This window comes from Cryptomeria japonica, chromosome 8 (assembly GCF_030272615.1).
Source record: "Cryptomeria japonica chromosome 8, Sugi_1.0, whole genome shotgun sequence".
NCBI classification, from domain to species: Eukaryota; Viridiplantae; Streptophyta; class Pinopsida; order Cupressales; family Cupressaceae; genus Cryptomeria; species Cryptomeria japonica.
Window position 1 is genome coordinate 293,278,305 of NC_081412.1, and position 26,311 is coordinate 293,304,615.

At 39.2% G+C, this 26,311-nt stretch overlaps 1 protein-coding gene across 2 annotated transcripts in view; it reads left to right on the plus strand.

Moving 5' to 3' along the window:
- LOC131035888 (violaxanthin de-epoxidase, chloroplastic) overlaps window positions 1-26,311 on the plus strand; it is a 113,176-nt gene that overhangs the window by 73,114 nt on the left and 13,751 nt on the right. For both annotated transcript variants that reach the window (XM_057967649.2, XM_057967648.2), the window contains exons 3-4: window positions 23,806-23,902; window positions 24,063-24,454. In XM_057967649.2, the coding sequence (XP_057823632.2) occupies window positions 23,806-23,902; window positions 24,063-24,454 (489 nt within the window). The remainder of the gene's footprint in view (window positions 1-23,805; window positions 23,903-24,062; window positions 24,455-26,311) is intronic.

The window sequence follows — 26,311 nt, forward strand, 5'->3', positions numbered from 1 at the left end:
TTAGGAACAAGGTTTCTAGTCCATTCAAGGCAACAAATAAGGTTAATGATGAATTTCGCTTTGGACCCTTTGGAAGGGTCAGGAGCAAAATTCTCTTTTAGGCCAAAACCTTGCTCTTCAAAATCAACCAACTCCATCTCAAGGCAAGAACATACCAATTCACCCCCAAACATGCCCTAGAAACCAACACTTAGCCAAAATTGGGAAGGAAAAATGGGCTACAAAGATTTTCGCTCTGGACCCTTTGGAAGGGTCAGGAGCGAAAATCATGTTTTGGGTTTGATCCTTGACTTTTTCAACTCCAAATCTCTTTGAGAGGCAAACATAGACCCTTCTTCACGCATCCCCATCAAGATCCCGACTTTAGCCAAGGAAAAATGATGAGCTTTCAAGAATTTTGCTCTGGACCCTTTGGAAGGGTCAGGAGCGAAATTCATCCTCTTGACTAAAATCCTTCATTTCATCCATCATCAATCACTCCCTAGGGCTAGAACGTATCAATTTGCCCTTACCATGCCTAAGGAAGCTATAATCCTGGCCTCGACAAGTGAGAATTTGATGCTTAAGGGGATTTTCGCTCTGGACCCTTTGGAAGGGTCAGGAGCAAAATCCCTATTCTTGGCTAGTTTCTCACCTTGGTTTGTCTCATTCTCCTGCAAATTAGATCAAATCAACTTCCTCGTTTCATTACCAAAATATTCCATCACCCAACTGGGTCCAGGCAAGGTCAGACTAGGTTTTAAGGTCAAAGGAAGGCAAAAGGGGAAGATTTCGCTCTGGACCCTTTGGAAGGGTCAGGAGCGAAATCCTCATTTTGAGCCAATTTCTCACATATTTTCTCCTCCTCACACCTTGGACAAACTTTATCAGGCCTCCTTCCCTCATGATCATGCAAATTTCTCCTTCAGGTTGACATATAGCTCCAGTTTTTGTGGAAAATAGGGTTTTACATGAATTTCGCTCTAGACCCTTTGGAAGGGTCAGGAGCGAAATTCACCTTTCTAGGCTCAATTCACCTTCAAACTGGCTTGACTTTGTCCTAGGCTATATCTTTGCTTTACTCCTTCCATTCCTTAGCCAAATTTGCTCTACCACTCAGTGACTTCCTCGAACCCAAACGGGACACCACCAGCAAAACCAAGCCTAAGGAAGACCTTGAAAAACGCCCTTAACTTGGAGCATCAACTGACTCACCCTAGCTCAAGCAGAGCCTGCTATCCAGTGATCCTCTTGACAACACTCACCATGCAAAAGCTAACAGACTAAAACCTAAAAGACCTAGAAAACAAACCCTAGAGAGCAAAAAGCAGGGCTCCCCATTTTCAATGGGGTGATGTGTGAATACGTCACAACACAGTGAAAATTACTAAAAATAGAAACTAAAAATAGTAAGTGCTTAGAATTCGCCCAAATTTCACTGATGGTTTCCTTAAAGGGCTCTGACTTCATTGCAATGTTCAAATTTTCCAAAACCCTAAGGAAAAGACATCAAACCTAAGTTTGAAGGGAAAAACCCTAAAATAGACAATGGGTTCCAGACTCCGCCAAATTTGCTCAAACTAGTTGCAAACTTGATCAATTTCATCAAAAGCACTTGAAGATTGGGGAGAGTGAAGGGATTGCTGCGAAAAGACCCAAATAACCAAAACCAAAAGACCAAGAGGACCTAGAAAGTAGGGGTCCCCCATTTGGAATGGGGTGATGTGTGATTAGGTCACAACACGACCAAATAAAGACTGACATACCAGAGACACCCGAGAGGACAGAGAGAGATTTCTCTAGTTAGTATGCAGAAGTGATTTGACTGCCAACTAGTGGGAAGGGTTATGGAGTAGTCACAATAGCCGAGGAGTGAAGAAGAGTTATATCGCTACTGCAAAATGGAGATGCATCTTGGACTTGATAAAGAGTTGGCTCATGGGGGCTAGCAGAGCCTTGGATATTACAGTTTGGATGATTCTATTAATGAATGGGATTATGACCGACACCGTCTACAATTGGGCGTTTGTGCTTTCAGAGAGAATTAAAGAATTCTTAACTCTCGAGCATAAGACGTTCTATATGAGCCATCATGCCATCAGGCTCTTTCTGGAGGCACTGCACACACAGGGTACCAGCGGATAGATGGGGGTAGTTCCAACCCCTCAGCCGAGTGGAACCAAATAAGCCCACAATGTTCTATTGGACGCACTTTGACACACTCATAGCTGACGAGTCTTGGCCTAGAAAGAAGAGACGATAGGAATTGTAGGATATGGAGCCAAGTGCTGAAGAGGAAGTGCTGAGGATGAGGGAAGCCAGGGCAAAGAGGAGGAAGACATGGTGGATATTTCATCCACGGAGAGTGAGAGCGAAGATAACTCATTCTGGGTGGCCGTATATGAGGACGAAGGGGAAATTCAACTTGAGCAGGAGTAGTGGAGGATATATCAGCCAAGAAGGATGACCTGGTTGTGGGGGGAGATGACTTAGCTGAAGGAGTGGTGCAGCTGTCGAAGGTTCCTAATGTGCCGAGAGGTTCAAGCCATACCATCACTTTCGCACCAGCCAGGCTATCCTTGACGACACACCTGATCTCACCTAGTCCGATCATACGGATTGCAATGTCGGAAGGATTGCAAGCCACCCCTGTGGATATTGCATGCCTCTCCGTATCAGTATCGTACCGTTTGGTAGTGTTGATGTGTTTTTTAGGCACATGCAAACACAAAATAAAATACCACAAGTATCTTATCCTCTCTTGAACAAAATCTCTCGAATGTTGAAGATTAGCTTAAGGATCATTCGAGTAGACTCCAAGGTTCATGTATGTAGGGTCACTACGTGTGGATAAGCTTAGTTGGTCATTGTGATTGTTGTTTCATCAAGGGCCATTTATGGTTCGAAAAGATTTCATGAAGTGATTGGCAGATGATATGCAATGAGGTCTCTTTCTAAGACTACTAAATGATTATCAAAAAATGGCAAAAGATGAGGGTTTAGAGAAAAGCTATTCTAAAATGAATGAATGAAGAAATGACACAAGTGAAACTCAGCTAGTTATATCATCGCCATACATGAACAACTCCCCTAGAACCAGTGCAATCTTCTAAGGATGTTTAGAGATTTTCAAATCACTACCAATCATAGACACCATTAGTCGAATGCATATCAATGATTGAACAATACTCGAACTTAAACAATTTCAAGTGTTCCAGTTGACTGCACAAGGCTCGCTTACAATCAGCAAGAAAGCTAGTGGTATGGATAACGAGCTTCACAATATATCAAGTGCAACATTCCTTCATATGAACTAATGCTTAAATTATCATCAAAAGATTGGCTTGAGAAGATAAAAGAACCATGCAACAAGCTTCAAGGATTGAGCAAAAACACCATAACTTCAATGTTTTTATTGATCCAATAGCCAAACAACAAGAATTATTCAAGTCTTTCTCTTGCCTCTATTCTAGCACTATTACTCTCTTCTATCCTCTTCTACTCTATTGCTATTGCTATCACTATTAACATTGCTATTAACCATTACAAATGAAATTAGTGGAGCTTATATAAGACTCCCAAATACAATGAAGGGCCGAGATCGAATGAAAATCAAGGGCCAAGATTTTGCCTCCTAAACCCTAATCAAGGTTTGATACAAATGAAAACCCTATCTAGATAATCATCATGATGAAACAACCAATGAGAAAATAGCATGTGTCAGCACAGAAATCGAGGAAGCATCCTCCAATAGGAAAATGGAACGCCAAGTGGAATCATAACAAACTTTCTTCTAGAACTTTGTTCCCTTTTTCCTTTTCTTTTCTGGCATATTCAATGAATCTGGATGTCATACTCTCAACTTCAGAAATTGGAATCTCAGGTAGATTCTTCATTCGTTCCTCTAGGTGGATCACTTCATCAAAGGCTGCAAGAAGTGTTATCTCCCATCCATGCTCAAGTTCTTTTGTCTTATCAATAAGGAACATATTGGTATACATACGATCCAACTGTCTTTCTGTGATTAGTTCACCTTCTCCCTGAAAGATGACTTTTATCTTGCCCTCCAATTCTTGAATGTCCACATCTGTTTCAATTTCTGCCCTTTTGTCAAGGATGACGCACATCACCTCAATTATCTTGTCATGAATAGGATGGACGGTATCTTCAACTTGACTACAACTGCTACTATTATCTTCAAAAAGGAGTTTCTTCATTTGAAGCAAAGTCGAGCACTGTAATAGATTAGGAGTTGATTCCTTTCTAATTATCCCTTCTTGTACCAGTATTTGTCTAGGTGCTTTCCTTATTGCTTGCAATACCGGGATGGCGACATCCTTAGTATGAGTGAAGGCATCAACTGTCACCATGAGGTTATGAACTATCTCAAGGACATATATGGCTCTACCAAGTATACTCATCATATTTCTTACAAACTCATTAGCCATTGTGAAGGATTTGTTGACCCATGCCTCTAGAAGTTGTGCTGAGTTTGCAATCTTCTTCATATGGTTAACCGATTCATGAGGAAGCATTAGTGGAGGTGTGTTTGTTGGGTCATGCCGCCTTAGTGGTTCCTTGAACTGATGGAAATAGCTCCTCCATGCATTTACTTCTTTTTCTAACCTTTTGTTCTTTTCTATTTCAGCCCTTAGCTTCTCATTGACTTCCTTCATTGAATCGGTTGCTTCCTCCATGGCTTGTTCGGAAGTAAGTGGACCTAAGTCAAATGTCTCCAAATCATATTCATCTGCCATAATCTCATCTTCATATTTATCTACTGCCGGAGTGGCAATCTGTATCTTCCTGGAGCCTGTATCGTCTCTTATTACTTTGGACATCTTTGAAGCTTTCTTCTTCTCAATGACTTCTTGCAGTCCATTTAGAAGACTCTCCAAATCAAACGCTTGTTCTTCTTCTTCTACTATTACATCCTTGGCAAGTCTTTCCTTTAGCCAGTCGGGGATAGAAGATCTTCCTTCTTTTACTTGCACTTCCTTGAGCAATGGCTTCTTTCTGGGAGGGGAAGTTACTTCATTATTATCTCCTTGTTCCTCATCATCACAAATCTAGATATGGAGGGCCGGATTTGATGATTCTTGTGGCATCTTTCCTTTATCTTGTCTATCATTCCTGTCATTTTGTATTGTAGATTCCATTGATTCATCTACTTCATGGACCATGTTCTCATCTATCCTTTGATCCTTGCCTTGATTTATTTCTCTCTCATGTCTAGAAGAAGCACTAGGAGGCTGATCCGAATTTGTCTTTTGCTTCTTAGATGTTTCCTTTCCTTGTTCATTCTTCCTCTTTGATCCTTTAGAATGAGAAGTACTCTCACTTACACTTGCCCTTTCTTCTTCTTCTTCTGTTCTTGTCTCCAAATTGAATGTCATTGTTACATCTTGCTCCTTCAATTTTTGATGTTGAATATCTATCCATCTACGTGTGCAAGTTAAGACTTGATTCATCAATTCCCTCAAATCCGTGACTTCCTTTTCATCCCAATTAATCTTTACTTTTTTATCTTCCATCTCATAGGTAGATTGGATATATCTACCACAATCTTGTGCTTGGTCTGCCACTCTATAGACTTTGCATTTCCTAATAAGATCAAGAGGCATCCGGGAGTGCATCTTCTTCTTTATCTCGAAGTCATCTTGTGCATTCATCCAAAAGTCTTCTACTTTAAACACATGCCTATGCTTCCTTCCAGCCATTTCTTCTACATTACCGTAGGGATCAAAGTTATCTCTAGAAGCAAATGGTGTAAACAAATAGAGAGAAAACTCTGGCTCGACACTTTCAGCTGCTTGAAGGGAAGGACAAACTTCTAGTGAATTCCTCAGTGAAATGGAATTAGTGATGACACCTCCGTGTTTGTACCTCAATGACTCGGTACATGCTAACAATTGTCTTGCCACCTCAAGAAGTACTATCCTGTCTGTGGGATAACGTGGCAACATATAAGGAGGAGAAGGACATCCTTGAACCCTTATGTATGTGAATTTGGGAAATTGAATGAACCATGCACCATATTGTTTGACAAGTGCTTGTGCCTTCAGAGACAATCTCTGATGGATTCCACCTTGTAGGATCCTAGTGATGTGCATTGTGAAAGTATCATTGACCAATCTATAATGCTGCTTAGGTGGGTGATGCAATATTTCATAGGAATCACAAACCCTTATCTCTGTGGGCCTCCTTCCAACTCTACCTCTATGTGGTAGTCCCACATATTCATAACTCCTGCAAGGGAATATATGACATATGAGCTTATGTGGACTGACTTCGTGGGAATTAACCTTCTCAATTGTACATCTAGGCTATTACTAATGATTCTTGCCCATTTGATCATTCCTTTCCCTTGGATGATTATTTGTATGAAGAAGAACACCCATTTATTAAAACAAAAGGCTTGAGGAGCACCTATAACTCGACCAAGCAAGGTGACTAAATCCTCGAATTCCTCTTGGAAGTAAATTTCGGTGTGGCCCATTAGGTATCTTGTTCAGGCAAGGTCTACTCTATTGCAACCAATCCCTATTGATGACTGCTAGGCATGCATCTGGATCATCTTCATAAATTGACTTAGCTCCTTCCAAGCTTCTATAGATCATGTCTCTTTGTTTTGGTAGGTGGAAAGCTTCACTTATAGCTGTTTCTGATAGGTAAGCAAGAACGGTTCCATCCTCGGCCACAATTGTCCTTGAGTGTGAATCATAGTGCTTGGCGCACTCAATCATCAGTTCATGACATCTAACTGTAGGAGGGAAGCCGGCTGCCTTGATGATGCTGCTTTCTATTATCCTCTTGGCTATAGGTGATGGCTTGCCAATGTATGGTGCCTCACAAAACTTCTTCACATTGAAGTTCTCAAGATTTGTATCTCCAATGTTGCTCCACCGGGATGTAATCTTGGTCTCCAAGTCATCATTTTTCTGATCTTCTTTGATGAGAGCTTGCCGGGAGGTAGATCCACTTGTCTTGGGCGCTGCCATCATTGACCTATGAGAAATGTTCAAGTTAGGGTCTTGATAAGGTTATGAAAATTATAGACTTTAAGCCTAGAAATGAAGGTGAAATACTGATTTAAACCAGTCCTATGCTCTAATGATTCTAATCAAATGCTTAATAAGACTGATCTAACTCTTTACATGCATCCTAACTTGAATGAATTACGATTTTCTGCCTTTAATCAGACCTGATTCTTAATCCTAAATTCAGTCCTTACTTCTGATTTTGATGATTTGCGCTCTAATAAATTCACTATTTGGAATGAAATTCTGATGTCTAAGGGCAAATTCAGGCTGTCCTAAGATGAATTCGCTGTATGGCAGGCTCCTAGCTGAATAAATTCGCTTCCTCTTGATCTTCAAATGATAGATTCGCCTCTTCTAAAAGACCAGACCTGCCTTCAATGATGAAATTCGCCCTTTATAATTGCTGATGCTTGATGAAGTTCGCTGTTTAATTGGAGAAATTCGTTGACTTGCTGACAAAATTCGCTTTTGGAGAAGAATTGTGTTTTAATTGATGTTAAATGATCCTTTTGACTCCTCTTATTTATGCGATTTAGGGTAAAGGTGTGTCTTTTGGGGTTAAGCCCGACTTGATCTAGCAAAAATAAAACAACAAATCGTCTTCCTTATGCTGGCCGACTTAACACATTAGAGTTCTCCTTTTAGCAATTTGAATTTTGAATTGATCTTGGGGTCAAAATGTTTGCCTTTGAGAATTTCGCTTTGGGTCCTTGGAAGGACATGAATCTTGAAATCAGTTTGCTCTAGGTCCTTTGGAAGGACAAGGTCAAGTTAAAAGTTCGCTTCATGGCCTTTGGAAGGACAAGGTCAAGTTCACTCTAGGTCCTTTGGAAGGACAAGGTCAAATTAAAAGTTCGCTTCATGTCCTTAGCAAGGACAAGACCTAAAAGTAGAATTCGCTCTGTGACCCCTGGAAGGTACGACCTTAGTGAAATTTTCGCTCCATGTCCTTTGGAAGGACAAGTTCAAAAGAAAAAACTCGCTCCATGGCCTTAGCAAGGATAGGACCTATAATGGAATTCGCTCTGTGTTCTTTCCAAGGACAGGACCTATAAAAACAAAATTTGCTCTGTCCTTTCTAAGGTATGTGACCTTGATAAGAATTTCGCTCCAAGACCTTGGTAAGGACAAGATGAAATTCCCTCTCTGACCTTTGCAAGGACAAGATCTAAAATGCAATTTGCTCTCTGTCCTTTGCAAGGACAAGACCTAAAATGCAATTCACTCTCTGACCTTTGCAAGGTACGCACATATTATGGACAAAACTCGCTTTGAGACTTCTCCAAGGTACACATATTCAAGTTCGCTCTGGACCCTTTGGAAGGACATGACTCAAAATTCGCTCCAGGACCTTTTCAAAGAATTTCGCTCTATGTCCTTCGGAAGGACATGACCTTGAAGATAAAAATCACTCTTGGACCTGTTGTGACCTTTTTCACACATCGCCCCATTGCAAATGGGGACCCTCCCTTTTTCCTCCTTTCTAGGGTTTTTGTTAGTGCTCGTGGCCTTCCGCTTTAGTTTTGCCAAGCCTTGCTCAGTTTTGAACGGTTCGAGTCCTAGAGATTGAAAGTCAGTTTTTGCAAGCCAAGTAATAACAGAGTCTGGACACCATCAAAGTGCCTAGAAAGGCCAAAGGATGAAGAACACAATTGTTTTGAACGAATTTGAACAACTTTCTATTTTTAGAAAGTTTGCTTTTTTGTTTTTCCTATTTTTTAGGAAGTTTCGTTTTTGGCATTTTTGGACCAATTCCCGGAATGGCTATTTTTAGAAACTTTTCCCTATTTTTTAGGGATGTCTACTTTTTGCTTTTTCGGAATGGGGACATGTTGATTTGTCTTTTGTACACGACCAAACACTGAATAAAATACCTAAAGGTACCTTATCCTCTCTTGAACAAAGTTTCTCGACTGCTGAAGATCTTGCCGAAGGATCAGTCGGAGTAACTCCAAGGTTCTGATATGTAGGTTCCCTACGTGTGGATAAGCTCTTTGTGGTACAATGTGATTTTGCTGTAATCATAAGGGGACTTACTTTCGACGACTTGAATGTCTGATTTGCTTTGAATATTACTGGAACGTGGAATTTCACTGGCCCTTGATTTTGAAAAAGTAAAAAAGGATAAGGGTTGAAACGGGATCTATTTCTAACACTAAGAATGTACGAGCAATGGATGACCTTTGATGAAACTCTAACTAAGTCTTGCTTTGACATGCTAGGATCATCTCCACAAGGTTAGTGCGGTCTTCTAAGGAAAGCTTTATGATGTTCAGATCACCGCTACAAGCATAGACATCGTCAGGTTGATGCATATCAATGAAGAAGCGATAATTGAAGTTAAGCTTAAGCTGAATGATTCCAGTTGACTACACAAGGCAAGTCTGCAATCAACAAACCGCTAGTAGTATGGATATACGAATTTCACCGTTGATCATACAAATTTCTTCCATTCACCTAATAACATGAAATCAAATTTGAGAATTATAGAGACCATGCAAATTGTTGAATCGACCCATAGAATTCACCATTTCTTCAATGAAGCTTACAAGTCTTTTGCATCAATATCTTGGCAACAATCTTTGCCTTCTCTTTTTGCTCTACTCTAACTATTTCCTACTCTCAGACTATTCACTATTAGCTAACTATTAACTATTAAAAATGAGGAGCCAAGGCTTTATATAGGGAGCCCTTTACAAATTGATGGCTCTGATGGACTTAGAATCAATGGCTAGGATTACAAGATAGAAACCCTAATTAGGGTTTGTCATAACAAACTTCCTTAGCCAATTAGAAAATTACATTCCCGGAGCGAGGACCAATAGGAAGCAGGGTTAGTTACATTGAAGTTTGTGCCGCCTCCGATGAGTCAGGTACATTGAATCTGGTCCTGCTGAGGTGGACCAATCTGACCGGAGGAATGATGACTGGAATGCCAGCTTGCCTAATGCTTGTGACTTGGTTGATCCTCCTCTGTCTTTCATGTGATGAATGATGTACCTCCTTGACTCCCATATGCTTGATGAGGCTTCCTCATTGTCAAGTGTTCTTTCTCCGGTAGCATACCTTGTGTTGAAGTGCTAGCGAAGTGAAGGTTTTGGAGGTAGATGGCAACTCCTAGAACACATGTAGTACACCTTTATGCTTTTGGAATGTCCTTGATGAGGATGGACTGGAATAGGTTGTCCTTGTCCTGGCTTGGTCTCCTCCCATCTGCAAAATAAACCGAAGGATGATTAAACACATATGACATATTCATTTCAATATAGCATTTTCCACCTTATATCATTAATGAGAAGACATCAAAATGGGATTTAGCTCAATATCCTCTCTAGGGACAGGCCCTATTAGATTTTCGCTCTGGACCCTTTGGAAGGGTCAGGAGCGAATTTTGGCAAAGTTGCTCAATCAGACCTCATTTTCAACATTACTCCACCAAGATCAAGTCATTCACCTCCAAAATTGCCAAGGAATAGGTTTTGCTGAAGAACCTAGGCAAAATATTAGACCACTTAGGAATTTCAACCTGGACCCTTTGGAAGGGTCAAGAGCGAAATCCACATTCTAGGACAAATTCTATCATTTCCTTACTCAAAAATGCCTTCCAAGGCAAGCATACACTAGCCTTCTCTTCACCAAAGCTTAGGATTCCACAACTTGACCTTCATTATGAGCAAATTAGGTGAAATTGAGAATTTCGCTCTGGACCCTTTGGAAGGGTCAGGAGCGAAATTCTTGACTTGCTTGTTTTCTTTACCAAGGTCTTACTCTTTTCACTTTTCAAACATAGACTTTTATCTTTGAATCCCTCTCTCAAAATGACAAAACTTGCTTGACCCTCAAAATGGCTAGAAAGGAGAATTTCGCTAAGAATCATGGCCAGGGACAGGACCTATTTAGGATTTCGCTATGGACCCTTTGGAAGGGTCAGGAGTGAAATTCAAGTCCTAGCCTAAAATCTTCATCATTGATGGCCACAATCCATTCCAAGGCATGCCTAGGGGTCCTTCCAAGCCCAATCTACTGAAAGATCCCTGCTGGATGCCTTTTTTGATCTGCTGTAATTTTTATTTAATAAACGAGGTTTTTTTGTAATTTTCTGGTGATCTTATAGAATAGACAGAAGTGCAGAAAGGGGGTTTGTTTCTTTTTGTTTTGGAGTTTTGAAGATATATATATAAAGAAACAGTAAACAACAAGAGTGCAAAATAAGAATGGAAACAATGTTCATAAATTAGAACACTTACAATCTAAAATACTACAACTCGTACCAGGACAATAATCTGATTTCCTTGTATTCCAGCAATTATCATTTACCAATTTGGAGCTGCTACAAAATGAATTGACCAGCAATGAATAAGCAAGATACAATATGCAGATTTCCAGCTCTTCACACCAGCAACAAACCAAACGTGGACAGCAAGGAAGAATGACACCACCACAACTCCCAATGGGCTGCAGCTGTAGTCACGTGCCAGCTGAATAAGGTTAGCTGCCTTGATGAAACCCTCTGAATGCAATCTGAATCCTCTGCAATCAATAGCGCACCCAATCTCTGTCAACCAATGCCCAACACCCTGAAGTATCTATTGACAAACTACTGCTAGGGGCTATGTCCCAGCCAGTATCCAACCTGGGGTTTGCGTCCCAGATGAAGAATCGCTCTACCAGAGCAAATTCGCAAGAGGCAAGTTTTGAATGTGTAAAAGATATCCAAGAGTTAGGTCACAACTTCCTTATAACACCTTCCCACTTAGCTTGAACCCTAAAAGTGACTCAATGGGGCGTTTAGGGTTAAAATGTTATATTTCTCATTTTAAGTTGCCAAGTGTATAGAAAAACAACCTTTTTTCAAATATAAAGAAATCCGTTCACCAAAAGGATCTGGGTCAAAAGAGAAATATTTAGAAAAGTCCAAGACCTTTCCAACGAGCTATTACATCAAGGGATACGCATCCAGATGAGGCCAAAAACCCCTTATTACTCCAAAATGGCTATAAACATAGCCTTATTTAAATAATAAATGCTAACTTAGGAAATATTAAAAATATAACCCAAATAGCTGCAAAATGCTCAAATGACACCACAAACCAGAAAGTCAACCTGCCACCTGTCTGTGACTGAAGTCGGAAATCAAGGATCCACTGGCAGTCTCATCCTTAAAATCTAGGGATGCTCCTAGAAACTAGGAAACAAACCCAAATCCCCTGAAACTGAACCCAAAGAATAATCTCAAGGAGACCCAACCCTAGGTATGGTCATAACCTCCTAAATAGTAGGGATATCCTCCATAAATGTAGGAATTGTCTCCTAAAAATAAGGAACTGCTCCAAACTGATCAACTACTGCCAGAACACCAAGTCCCAGACACTGTATAACCACACTGAGTCTCTATCCATCGCTGTCAGCCTACAAGACCCCATAATAAGCTAACTCACATGTCTCTGCTAGACAGAGCTAAAGAGGGGACATGACATCTACCTTGGTCCACACTTAGCTTGACACAAAAATGAAAGGAAAAGGTGGATTTTAGGAATTTCACTCTGGACCTTTTGGAAGGGTCAGGAGCGAAATTCACCTTCTTGAGCATATTTCATCATTTTTTCACTTCAATTCACCTCAAAAGCCAAGGAAATGTTACTCCATTCCTCTCTAGGCCATATAAACCAAAAGTTTGACTTAATTTGCAGGGGAAATAGGTGATCTTAGGAATTTCGCTCTGGACCCTTTGGAAGGGTCAGGAGCGAAATTCTTGATTTTGCTCAATTCCTTCACATTTATTGATCACTAGCAACTCAAAGTCATTCCTAAGGACATATCCAATCCTATCTCACCCTGACCCACACTTGACTTGGCACAAAGCTAGGAGAAAAGAATGGTTTTGGGGAATTTCGCGCTAGACCCTTTGGAAGGGTCAAGAGCAAAATTCCTACTCTAGGCTTGATTCTTCATCTCTTCAACTCCAATCTTCTCTGGAAGGCAAAAATACATCACTCTCCACCCAAGGAACAAGGTTTGTAGCCTAAGCAAGGGAGCAAATGAGGTTTATAAACAATTTCGCTCTGGACCCTTTGGAAGGGTCAGGAGCGAAATTCATCCTTAAGGCAAAATCTTCATCTTTTAATGCCTTCAATCATCTCCCAAGGCAAGAACATACCAATTCACCTTCCCACATGCCTTAGAAACCAACACTTGGCCAAAACTAGGAGGAAAATGAGAGTTATGGGGATTTTCGCTCTGGACCCTTTGGAAGGGTCAGGAGCGAAATCCACATTCTGGGTTGGTTTTCACTTCCTTCATCCAATTCTCCTTCAAACTTGATCAAATCTAAGCTCCTTTCTCCACATTTAAGTGAATCCACCATCAAACTAGCTCAAGACAAGGTCGTTTTCATCATTTTAGGCAAGATAGGGGGTCAAACTGAGGATTTCGCTCTGGACCTAGGCCAAGGACAAGGTTTATAGGGAATTTTGCTCTGGACCCTTTGGAAGGGTCAGGAGCGAAATTCTCCTTTTGGGTTGATTTCTACCCCTTCATCACCTCAAACCTCTTCTCAAAGGCAAAAATGCATCAAAGCCTCCTCAACCATGCCTCAAAAATCCAAAACTTGGCCATATGAAAGAGCAAAATAGAGGAAAAGTGAATTTCGCTCTGGACCCTTTGGAAGGGTTAGGAGCGAAATTCTTATTTTAGGCTCATTTTCACCTTTTTCCTCCCTTTTTTGGCTTGGATATAACTTATTAGGCCTCCCCTGATCATCCTCCTGTCCAAGTTAGCATTCACTTCAAGGTTTTGTGAAGAAAAAAGGGTCTCATATGAATTTCGCTTTGGACCCTTTGGAAGGGTCAAGAGCAAAATTCTTGTCTTGGTCAAAAATCCTTCACTCTTTCACATTTCTTCACTTCAAATAAATGTTTTGGCCTCAATAATTCTTAGGAATGAGTTAGTTCTAAGTTTGGATCAAAGTAGAATGTCCTATAGAGGAATTCGCTCTGGACCCTTTGGAAGGGTCAAGAGCGAAGTTTGACATTCGCTTTGGACCCTTTGGAAGGGTCAGGAGCGAAATTTGACATTTTGGTCTCTCCGTCAAGATTCATATATGGAATATAACTTTTAAGTATAAGTGAGTTATATTCCATATATACTGTCAGGATGTTTGAGAGTGGTTTCGGACCTCCAGGAGTTATAATGCAAAATCTAGTTTTTGGTGGATTCTTCAATTTTCTAGACTTAGTCAAATTTCAAGATCAGGATGAAATTCCAGACAGCCAAATTTCAGGACATTTGAAGATCAGGATGACATTCCAGACTTCATCACTCACCAACTTGACCTAACTCAAACCTTCAAAGAGAATATTCACTCACCAAGCTCATTGACCTCCTCAAACTCAAACAAGACACAATTAGCAACAAGAGCAAATCCTTGTCCTAAGGAAGACTTTCAAAGATGACCCTAACCCGGAGCATCCACTGACTCACCTTTAGCTAAAACAGAGCCTGCTCTCTTAGTGATCCCTCTAGCAACACTCAACATGCAAAGGCTAATAGACAAAACCCCAAAAGACCTAGAATCAAACCCCATAAAGCAAAAAAGTAGGGGTCCCCATTTGCAATAGGGCAATGTGTGAATACGTCACAACATCTAGCGCTACCTTGAATAAATGTTCCTGTACATTTCAGAGATGAAGACTCAATCGACACTTAGAATCTCCGAAAAATTCAACCTAACTTATCAAGAGATTAGAAAATGTACTCAAAGTGGAAGGAGGATCCTTAACCAGATCAAGACAGTTAGTCTTTGGTTACCCAGGTGTGTGCAAATGTATTCATTCCTCTCGACAAGACAACTATGACTTTCAAGTTCCCCTGTGATTGGCTACGTAGTATATCTAAACTTCATAAGCATCCTGGATAGAGCCTCGTTGCCAGTCAGACGTCTATAGTCCCGACGAGGTTATCGCCGCAATCCCACGAACATTGCTCCATTGCCAGCCAGGCGTCCATAGCCCTGATGGAGTTACTTGCATATTCCCATTAGCCAATTTTGATATTTCATTTCATTTCATTTTTTTCTTGATTTTTCTCTTTCATTTTCTCATTTTTTTTCCTTTTTGATATTGCTTTTTTGTTTCGTCAATTCCTTTGGCTTGTAAGCAGTGAAGCTTACTAGGGTTTGAGGATTGCGGTGGCGCTGAAGCCAGATTTTAGATTTTTCACTAATCACAGCTTTGCCTGAAAAACCATAATGACTCGGAGTCTATTAATGTGTAAAGATATAGTAATCAACAGATGTCGCCATCAAGACACAGAAAGTGATTCCCTTCCAAGTCAAATACAAGTCTTGATCAGATGATAAAGCTGGAGAGGAACAACCTCGGATTCTGAGTACTTCATGAATAGATATCTAAGAAATGAGTTTGACATAAGATCCAAGATGTTGCCAGTGTGTGAGCAACAACACAGACGCCTTTCTCACGAATGGAGGCTCCTACTCAAGACACCCAAACTAAACCAACCGACAACAAACCGACCAACCCAAAGCAAACTAAGCTAAAGCAAACCAAAAGCCAACGAACTAAAATACTTGAGCCACTAAAGAATCATGAATCAAATGACTCAAGGCAAATTAATAACAAGGCTCAAAACCTCTAACTAAACACACGAAAAGAAAACTTACTTTAAAACTATATACAAGACTCCTAGACTCGACACAACTCAAAGAAGCGAAATATGTACATGACTTTACATGATTTCTCAGGTAGTGCAACAAGAGCATGGCAAACGTGATGGTTCTCAGTCGGGCAAATTCATCCTTAAACACAGAAAAGCAAGCTCTCACCATGCATCTCTCATATTCAGGTAAGTTTTCACTTAAAATGATCAACTAGGGTAATTCGTTAGGACCATGATCAATCCAGATGCAAGTTGTTTTCCCCAAATCCCCATAATCAAAATCATAATAACTTTCAAGGCTAGGATTAAGGAAAGACAACTAGGCATATTTCAGACTCAGATGGAACTGCATTGTTGGAAGCGAGGTCCCCAGCTGCTTCAGGAGGTCGCCATTGATGATGAACCATTCCACGAGCATTCACAACATGTTGATCTTTACATACAAGTTCTTCTTTGAATAAGCTTAGTGCCCCTTCGAATAGCTCAAAATTCTCTGTTTTCATTGAGACATCTTGCATAAACCAAGCATCTTCATGAAATTCTGTTAGCATATCTTCAAAAATGAGAGTCTCTTTGATGGATTGAGCTTCAAACATCTCCTCTAGTTGATCGAATATAATCTCTGGTGGTCTTTCTCCTTCATGCATAGTCTCGGGAGGTCAGAGCTGATGATGAACCACCTCACTCACCATAACTTGTTTGTCTTGAGAAAATTTTGACCATGATTCCATTTTTACTTGTTCCATGAGATCTTTCAATGCTTCCTCAAATAGCATGATGGTGATGAAACCTTTAAGCGCCCCTTTGAATTGTTCTTCATACCTGGGCTCACTTATGATGGTTTGTATTTCCTTATTCAACATCTCAACTTGATTGTCCTCTTTAAGAATGCTATTTGAAACCTCTTGTAATTCACTCTCAAGGATCTCCTTTTGTAGCATAAATGAAAATTCCTCGAGGAATGATTCATCCTCTTGAAGGGTTGTTTTATTGTTTTCTTCTTTTGGTACCAAGTGTAGAGAGCTATCATTCAATGCTTCACATTGATCATTAAGGGAGCTTGCATCCTCAACTTGCAACTGGCTCTTCTCACAATTAGGTGCTGGAGCAATGTCTTGTTCATAGGTTCTCCTGAATTCAGCTGCGAGATGTGCACCCCAGGATCTGTTCACGAGGCACTCTTCTCCGGATAAGGTTGGCATTCTGAACTGATATCTGACTTGGTTGATGGCCATTTCACATACTAAGCAAGTAAATTCAGAATGAGGTGTATTGTGAATCCTACACCATAATGGTAGCAATATGCCCTCTAAACGCATTTCACCATTCAAAATAAGCTGACTCTCGATCATCCACAAGAAGCTTAGAAGAGGATCTTTGCTTTCTGGGACGTTGAAACTGTCTTCTTCTGCTTCTAGCCTGGGGACATCCCAAAAGAAGATTTTTCCCTGCGCTGCCGATTCCATCCTTGATAAGTATTTCAAGCAAGGCATTTCATCATGTTCATTTGTCTCATGGATTCTACGCTGCCCTGACCTTGCAAACTCGGACAATCGGCGTGGATAAAGCCGTGTATTTAATCTCCACCAAAGTTGAGGAAAATCAACTTGTTGCTCATTGTGGAACTGTCGTCGCTCCATCGAGAAATCTTTCTTGTTTGATTTTCTATTTTTCACTTTTTTTACTGTTTTTTGGATTTTTGGTTTTCACTTTTTTTTGATTTTTACTTTTTTTTTTTTTGATTTTTAGGAATAAGAGAGATCTGGAATATCTCAGATTCAAATTGAAAGCTCAACCGGTTCTAGTTGTGCAAAGCTCTTCCTTTCTTTGCAAGTCCAATTGATGACTCAACGATCACCTTCCTTCTTTGTACCACCTCCGTCGAGTGTTGGAGATGACTTTCCACTGATCTTCCTTGGATTCAAGAGTTTGCATTCGCTGTCAAGCACTGCTAATTTTGTTGAGCGTGGGAGAAGGGTGAAAAGTCCTTAAAATTACTCCCCCGAACAAAAATTGATAAAATCTGGATATCAGCTGTTCAGGTGTTTATCGCGATCATGCCCTGCTTCTAGCATCAATTCTGTTGATGTGTCTTTTGTACACGACCAAACACAGAATAAAATACCTAAAGGTACTTTATCCTCTCTTGAACAAAGTTTCCCGATTGTTGAAGATCTCGTCGAAGGATCAGTCGGAGTAACTCCAAGGTTCTGATATGTAGGTTACCTACGTGTGGATAAGCTCTTTGCGGTACGATGTGATTTTGCTGGAATCACAAGGGGACTTACTTTCGACGACCTGAATATCTGATTTGCTTTGAATATTATTGGAACATGGAATTTCATTGGCCCTTGATTTTGAAAAAGTAAAAAAGGATAAGGGTTGAAACGGGATCTATTTCTAACACTAAGAATGTAGGAGCAATGGATGACCTTTAATGAAACTCTAACTAAGTCTTGCTTTGACATGCGAGGATCATCTCCACAAGGTTAGTGCAATCTTCTAAGGAAAGCTTTATGATGTTCAGATCACCGCTACAAGCATAGACACCGTCAGGTTGATGCATATCAATGAAGAAGCGATAATTGAAGTTAAGCTTAAGTTGAATGATTCCAGTTGACTACACAAGGCAAGTCTGCAATCAACAAACCGCTAGTAGTATGGATATACGAATTTCACTGTTGATCATACAAATTTCTTCCATTCACCTAATAACATGAAATCAAATTTGAGAAGTATAGAGACCATGCAAATTGTTGAATCGACCCATAGAATTCACCATTTCTTCAATGAAGTTTACAAGTCTTTTGCAACAATATCTTGGCAATAATCTTTGCCTTCTCTTTCTACTCTACTCTAACTATTTCCTACTCTCAGACTATTCACTATTAGCTAACTATTAACTATTAAAAATGAGGAGCCAAGGCTTTATATAGGGAGCCCTTTACAAATTGACGGCTCTGATGGACTTAGAATCAATGGCTAGGATTACAAGATAGAAACCCTAATTAGGGTTTGTCATAACAAACTTCCTTAGCCAATTAGAAAATTACATTCCCGAAGCGAGGACCAATAGGAAGCAGGGTTAGGTACACTGAAGTTTGTGCGGCCTCCAATGAGTCAGGTACATTGAATCTGGTCCTACTGAGGTGAACCAATCCGACCGGAGGAATGATGACTAGGATGCCACCTTGCCTAATGCTTGTGACTTGGTTGATCCTCCTCTGTCTTTCATGTGATGAATGATGTACCTCCTTGACTCCCATATGCTTGATGAGGCTTCCTCATTGTCAAGTGTTCTTTCTCCGGTAGCATACCTTGTGTTGAAGTGCTGGCAAAGTGAAGGTTTTGGAGGTAGATGGCAACTCCTAGAACACATGTAGTCCACCTTTATGCTTTTGGAATGTCCTTGATGAGGATGGACTGGAATAGGTCGTCCTTGCTTGTCCTGGCTTGGTCTCCTCCCATCTGCAAAATGAACCAAAGGATGATTAAACAAATATGACATATTCATTTCAATATAGCATTTTCCACCTTATATCATTAATGAGAAGACATCAACATGGGATTTAGCTCAATATCCTCTCCAGGGACAGGCCCTATTAGATTTTCGCTCTGGACCCTTTGGAAGGGTCAGGAGCGAATTTTGGCAAGGTTGCTCAATCAGACCTCGTTTTCAACATTACTCCACCAAGATCAAGTCATTCACCTCCAAAATTGCCAAGGAATAGGTTTTGCTGAAGGACCTAGGCAAAATATTAGACCACTTAGGAATTTCAACCTGGACCCTTTGGAAGGGTCAGGAGCGAAATTCACATTCTAGGACAAATTCTATCATTTCGCTACTCCAAAATGCCTTCCAAGGCAAGCATACACTAGCCTTCTCTTCACCAAAGCTTAGGAATCCACAACTTGACCTTCATTATGAGCAAATTAGGTGAAATTGAGAATTTCTCTATGGACCCTTTGGAAGGGTCAGGAGCGAAATTCTTGACTTGCTTGTTTTTCTTTACCAAGGTCTTACTCTTTTCACTTTTCAAACATAGAATTTTATCTTTGAATCCCTCTCTCAACATGACAAAACTTGCTTGACCCTTAAAATGGCTAGAAAGGAGAATTTCGCTAAGAATCATGGCCAGGGACAGGACCTATTTAGGATTTCGCTCTGGACCCTTTGGAAGGGTCAAGAGCGAAATTCAAGTCCTAGCCTAAAATCTTCATCATTGATGGCCACAATCCATTCCAAGGCATGCATAGGGGTCCTTGCAAGCCCAATCTACCTTGGTCCACACTTAGCTTGACACAAAAATGAAAGGAAAAGGTCCGCCTTGAAGAGGGAGCACCAAAGTCCGCCATGCATGAGAAAGTAGTCAAAAGTCCGCCTTGAAGAAGGAGCACAAAACTCCGCCCTCCTTGATGTCTCATGAAAGTCCGCCCTCCTTGATGCCTTCCAAAGTCCGCCATCCTTGGTGATAGACCAAAAGTCCGCCATCAGCTGCCATGATCATTTTTCCTCCTTCAAATGGGAAGAACTCCAACCCTTGCATTTCACGTTTTTGTGAGAGAAAGATGGGAAATGCTAGGAATCTTGACTTTGACCAATTTCGGATTTTGGGGAAAATTTTACAAGTATACAAGTTTGGGAAGAATGCACATGCAATCGGATTTTTAAAACCTGAATGCAAGTATACTTGTAAAATGGAAAATGGAGAAATGAGTGAAAAATGAGAATTAGACTTGTGGGAAATGACGTGAACAGAAAATACGGATATAGGTGATATGGATGGATAAAAATGGAAAGATTTTGGGAATGACATTTTCATGAAAATGGGAAGTAATTTGAACATGCACTCCAGTTCTAAAAACCTGATTTTGGAAGGATGGGTATTTCTCATCTTTGCAACTTGGAATTTCAACAAAAGATGGTTAAAATTTTTTTAACCGTAAGGGAAGAACAATGATTTTCATCCAACTTGTAATCGGGATTTAAAATCCCGAATACAAGTAAAGAGGTAAAATGGGGAAGAACAATGCAATTCAAAAATTGCTTTTCAAAGGGGAAAATCTCTCTCACAAAACCGATTTTTGGGGCAAAATCAACATATATACAAATCTACAACTAGAAAGGAAAATAAGAAAACAAGAAAACAAGAAAATGAAACAAGAAAAGAAAAGAAATCATACCTTGTTTCAATCTGAAAATGCCTCTTCAAAAAATGATCAATCTTTGAAAGAAGGAAGAATATCTCTTAAATAGAGATTAACCGCAATTGAAAACCCTTGCCACGTTTTACCAAAACGCCATAAACAGCAAAACGTGGCACCAAATGCAAGTTAAATGGCACAAGAAGTGGCCAAATCTCCCTCCAACTTCAACGCCTAGGTATGAAAGGCAAAAACGCCTTAGGAGATTGCAACTTGATGGAGTTTAGATCCCCCAAAATGTGGATTGAAAGAACCACGTGGTAGGCGTTGAAGTAGAAAATCAGCAAACAAAAACCCCCAAATGGCGTGAAAGATGTTTGCAATTGCATGAAAATAGGGAAGAATCCCAAACGCCTTGCATCTCTCAACAAATTCTCCACAAAAAATGCTTCAAATTTCCAACAAAAACGTTTTCCTTGGCTGGTCGGGTTTTTGAGAAGAAAGAACAAGTTCGATTTTGCATGTAATAGTGAAAATCGGGTTTGGAGATTATATTACATGTTTAAAATCTCTCTTTTCTCTTCACAAGGCAAAGTCGGGTTTTAGATATGCATTTACAAGTTTAAAATTCCTCAATTTGCACTTTATGGAGAAAATCGGGTTTTTAGACAAAATAGCAAGTTTAAAATGTCACTTTATTTCATTTCTAGGCAAAATCGTGTTTTGGAGAGAGATGTGCAAGTTACAAAATACTTGTAAAGGGAAAATAAAATCCCTACAAGTAGTTTTAATAACTTGCACATATGTAATAGGGGTTTAAAATCCCTATTACAAACAAAAGACATTAAAATAGGGGTTTTAGAAAAGAATTACAAGTTATTTATAAACATGTAATTTAAAATTAACTTGCAACTTATCCAAAAAATCCCTATCATAACTTAAAAAGCTATAAGGCATCAAGGGGGAAATAAAAGGTAAGTCGCAAGTTTTTTTGTTTTTTTTAATAAAGCGCACTTGTAATTAGCCAAAAATTTTCCTAGAAAGACCAAAACAAAAGAAATCATTAAAACTTGCAATTCAAGGAAAATTTCCCACCTGCAGTCAAGGAGAAAAAACCCAAAATTGAAGGAAAGACATAGCAAACAAACCCAGAATGCGACGAAATTTGAAACGTGGTTCGAGGATGGACTGAGGATTAAGCCAGTCCAAGGATTAGGCGAAATTTTGCCTCGGGAAGCGTGCCATAGAGTAAATTTTTTCATTTTTGACAAAAAATTTATGTTATGGTCCTTTTTTGGAAACAAAAATGAGGACAACACACCCCCATTATGTAAAACCCTATAGCTCATTAGATGTCACAGATTCATGCATTCTATAGATTAAAAAACTATGCAATTAAGCATCATAAGTTCAATGAAGCAGTGATAATAAATGATGATCATATTCTCCACAAATAATTGTCAAACTCAGTAGTCAACTCTAATTAAATCATTAAATGCATTGAAAAAAGCATCACAAAGGATCATCTAATCATAGCATAAAAATCAACTAAAGGGTATCATCAAATACATTTAGTGTGCCCCCAAGTCACAAAGCATTCCAAAATAGTCCACATATAATTCATCTGTAAATATTCAATAGGGCATAATTGTTGCTACCAAGCTACTTTGATAGGCGTTGCAATCATAGTCATCATATCTAGGCAAAGGACATGTCACTTGTTCAAATATTAGGGTCACTTATACACAGGTGGTGTAAGATGGGTGCTGCTTGGTAGGATGCTACAATCTTTGAATAACCAAATAAATCACAGAAGCCATTATTGAATGCAACATTATATGTACATGTACTGGTATTCAAGGATATTATTTAGTTGGAAAACATATCTTTATTCGCATATGTATTTACCCCTTTAAATGCAGCTATCTAGTGTTACCATGTTTTTTCTACTACCATGTATTACTCCAGCATAACTTCCAGTCAAAGCTGCCTTTTGGATTGGGGTCAAGGTTAAAATTCTGTGCTTTAAAAGATGGGTAGTTCCTCAAGGTGGAAGACTTTACTTTTGAAAATAATTCTAGAAACCATGGATTTTCAGGCACCTCAAGGTACAGAGAAAACTATGGGTCTATGATCAGAGAGCCTCTCCTATGACTTGCAAAGGTCTGGTGAGATCAAAAACCTCCTTGGTTAGAAAACATACCCATGCCTAATTTAATGAGTGTCCTATTATGTGTCTATCTAAAACTAGATCATAAAACTGATAACTTTTTGGAAAATCCTTTCTTCTGAGCCTTTATAGATCATAGAAAGGGCACACCTTTATAATATGCCAGGGGAGTTCATTTTCTTTGTCTTTAAGGCTTCAAATGTGCTTTTATTTCTATGGAGGAATCAACTTGTGTGGGAACTCATTTTCTCCAAAATGTCCTTTTCAATGCCCAAATTTGTCATGTTTTACCAAATTTCGCTCTTCCAAGGACTTTTTCAATATGTCTTGTGGTACTCTTGGGGACTGCTTTTTGTGCCTGGTTTTGAGCTATCCTCTTCTCACTATTTACAGAATGCAAATAAAGCTGGATTAGGCCTTGGGTAACTTTGATAGACTGGGGGTTTCTTCTCTAAAGACCAAGGTAACATGTGGATTGTAGCCCCATCAAAAGTGACCAAAGAAAGATAGTTTCATCAAGAAAGATGTGAAACATGTAGAATGGTTCTCCCTGTGATAGTAATCCTAAGATTCCTTGGCTATTCCAGTTGTGTGCTTAGTTGATTATTCGATATTTTCTCATGCTACTGAACATTTTATGTGCTGGAAGCCCATTATGTGAGTAATAATTGTTTAATGTGAATTAATATTTTCATTTGTTCCAAATATAGTTTCCCAGCTTCAACATTATTTGTTTTCTTTTTATAGCTACACTTAATCTTTATTGTGTTTTAAGTTGATCATGTCTTTTTGTAGGGTGGAATTGGCCAGGTGCATTGCAGACCCTGCATGTGCAGCAAATGTTGCTTGCCTCCAAACATGTAATAATCGTCCAGATGAGACAGAATGCCAGGTCTCTGTCTGTCTCTCTCTATCTCTCTTATATTTCAAGGATGACATAAATCAAAACTTATTAACCAGCACTATGCTTGTAACATGTTAGATTTTTTCCCATATCCTTGTTATGACTTCTGAAATAATTATTAGTTTTAAGATTTGAAATCTGTTTGCAGATTCACTGTGGAGATCTATTTGAGAATAGTGTAGTAGATCAATTCAATGAATGTGCAGTATCCCGGAAAAGGTGTGTTCCTCAGAAGCAAGATGAATTGACATTTCCTGTTCCAGATCCCTCTGCACTTGTTAAAAATTTTAACATTGCAGATTTCAGTGGCAAGTGGTACATTAGTAGTGGCTTGAATCCAACATTTGATACATTTGATTGCCAAGTTCATGAATTTTATCCGGCATCGAATAATCTCACTGGAAAGTTGTCATGGCGAATATCAACCCCTGATGGTGGTTTCTTCACTCGTTCTGCTGTTCAGAGATTTGTGGAAGATCCGTCTCAGCCTGGAGTGCTCTATAATCATGATAACGAGTACCTTCATTATCAGGATGACTGGTCTATTACTCTATCCTATATCCATTAACAAAAATGCCTTATTTGTTTTCATTTCCAGCAGTATGTAATGAACCATAATTAGGGACAGAAATCTATTTTGTTGATTTTATGTGCTTTGTTTGCTCCTATGTAGCAATGCAAACAAGGAAAACCTAAAATAAATACAATAGTCTCCATGGACATTGGCCTCAAAGATATATCATCAACAGGATATTTTCCTCAATAATATAATGCTAAGACAGATTTTAGAATAATCACTAAAAACTATTGAAATTGGTTAAAATGCACCACATTTGATTTCATGATCTTAACTGTGATACAAAAATTTCAACATGAGATAATAACTGGAAATTGGTAGGTGTTGTGTTCTTTCACATCCAGAACAGCCCCTAGATTGCATAAATGTTGTCGCACAAGTTATACTATCCAACAAATACTCATTTGTGGAACCAGACATTTAGTGAACCACCATGGAAGGGTCCCTATTTGCTTCAGAATGCTTGCAAGGCAGACACTGCATTTAAAATGAATATTTATGGGTGATGATATATCAGCTGTTAGTTTTCCATTTTATATACATCCAATAATTCCCTCTGTGTTTAGATTGAAGTCCAGAACATTTGCTAAGGGATAATGCATGGCCAGTGTTAATCAACTTTTAGCGTGAGTCAACCCTTTCACTATTATACCGTGTTTAAAACATTTGGTCACCATCATTGCACTTCGAAAGTTCTTATCTATAGCCAACAAAGAATCATGCACAAATCAAACACTGCTCTTCCATAGGTTGAAAATATGTTACTCTTTGGCACATGTTTATACTTTATAGAAGTATATATATTATAAATGATTGCCCCTGAAAATTTACTGTCACTGTACATGAAATCTGGATTTTCAGTGGTTCAGGGGTGGAAATCAGCAGACCCATTGAGAAAGGTTCTATTCTATGATTTGGGATTGCTTCCTCATAAACATAGCCCCTAACCTAATAGATGGACATACTTGAAAGAGGAGAACCTGGCCATCCATCACCTTGTTAAGATCAAATATCAAATATTCTTAGATCAAAACATTATATTAAACTTAAGATAAAGGTGGTCAACCATCTGAAAAACCTACTTAATCTTTTATGGAAAACAATTGTAATCCGAATTTATTACTAAGCAGTAAATACATGTTTATATACCCATTTTAAGCACTCTTAACTGACCATGAAACAAAAGAAATATCTTGCTGGCTTTCCTATATTTGTATGTTTATTTCAATTGCCTAAGCTCATCCCATTAAGTTTCTTGAATGGTAGATTTCCCCCTTGATGAAATTCTATATGAAGTTTTCATCTACATCTGATATGTTTGACCTCATATTTTTTGTGTTTTATCTTTGCTGCACTTTTTAATTACAATTTCTATCTCATGATATAGTTTTCTCCTTGTATTATATTATTTATTCTGTAACTAAACCTCTTGTGCATGTATTTTTTTGTATCATTCTCAATTTTCTTTACTTTGTAAAGTTGCATTTTGTTGTTATCATTGCCAAATTTCTTGCACTTTCTACATATTTAATGGATGTCTTGGGCATTTCCATTTACTCTTGTATCTAAAAATGTTACCACTAGTCTTTTGCTCTGTCACAATGTATCTTGTCTCTCCTGTCCCGGTAGTGGTAACTACACAGAAATCTTACTGGTGATAAATTTTTCATAATTGAATGATTGTTTGGAATACATATTTGTGTGGTCCTGTTGTGACCTTTTCACACATCACCCCATTGAGAATGGGGACACTCCCTTTTTCCTGCTTTCTAGGGTTTTTGTTAGAGCCTTGTGACCTTCCAACATCAGTATTGCCAAAG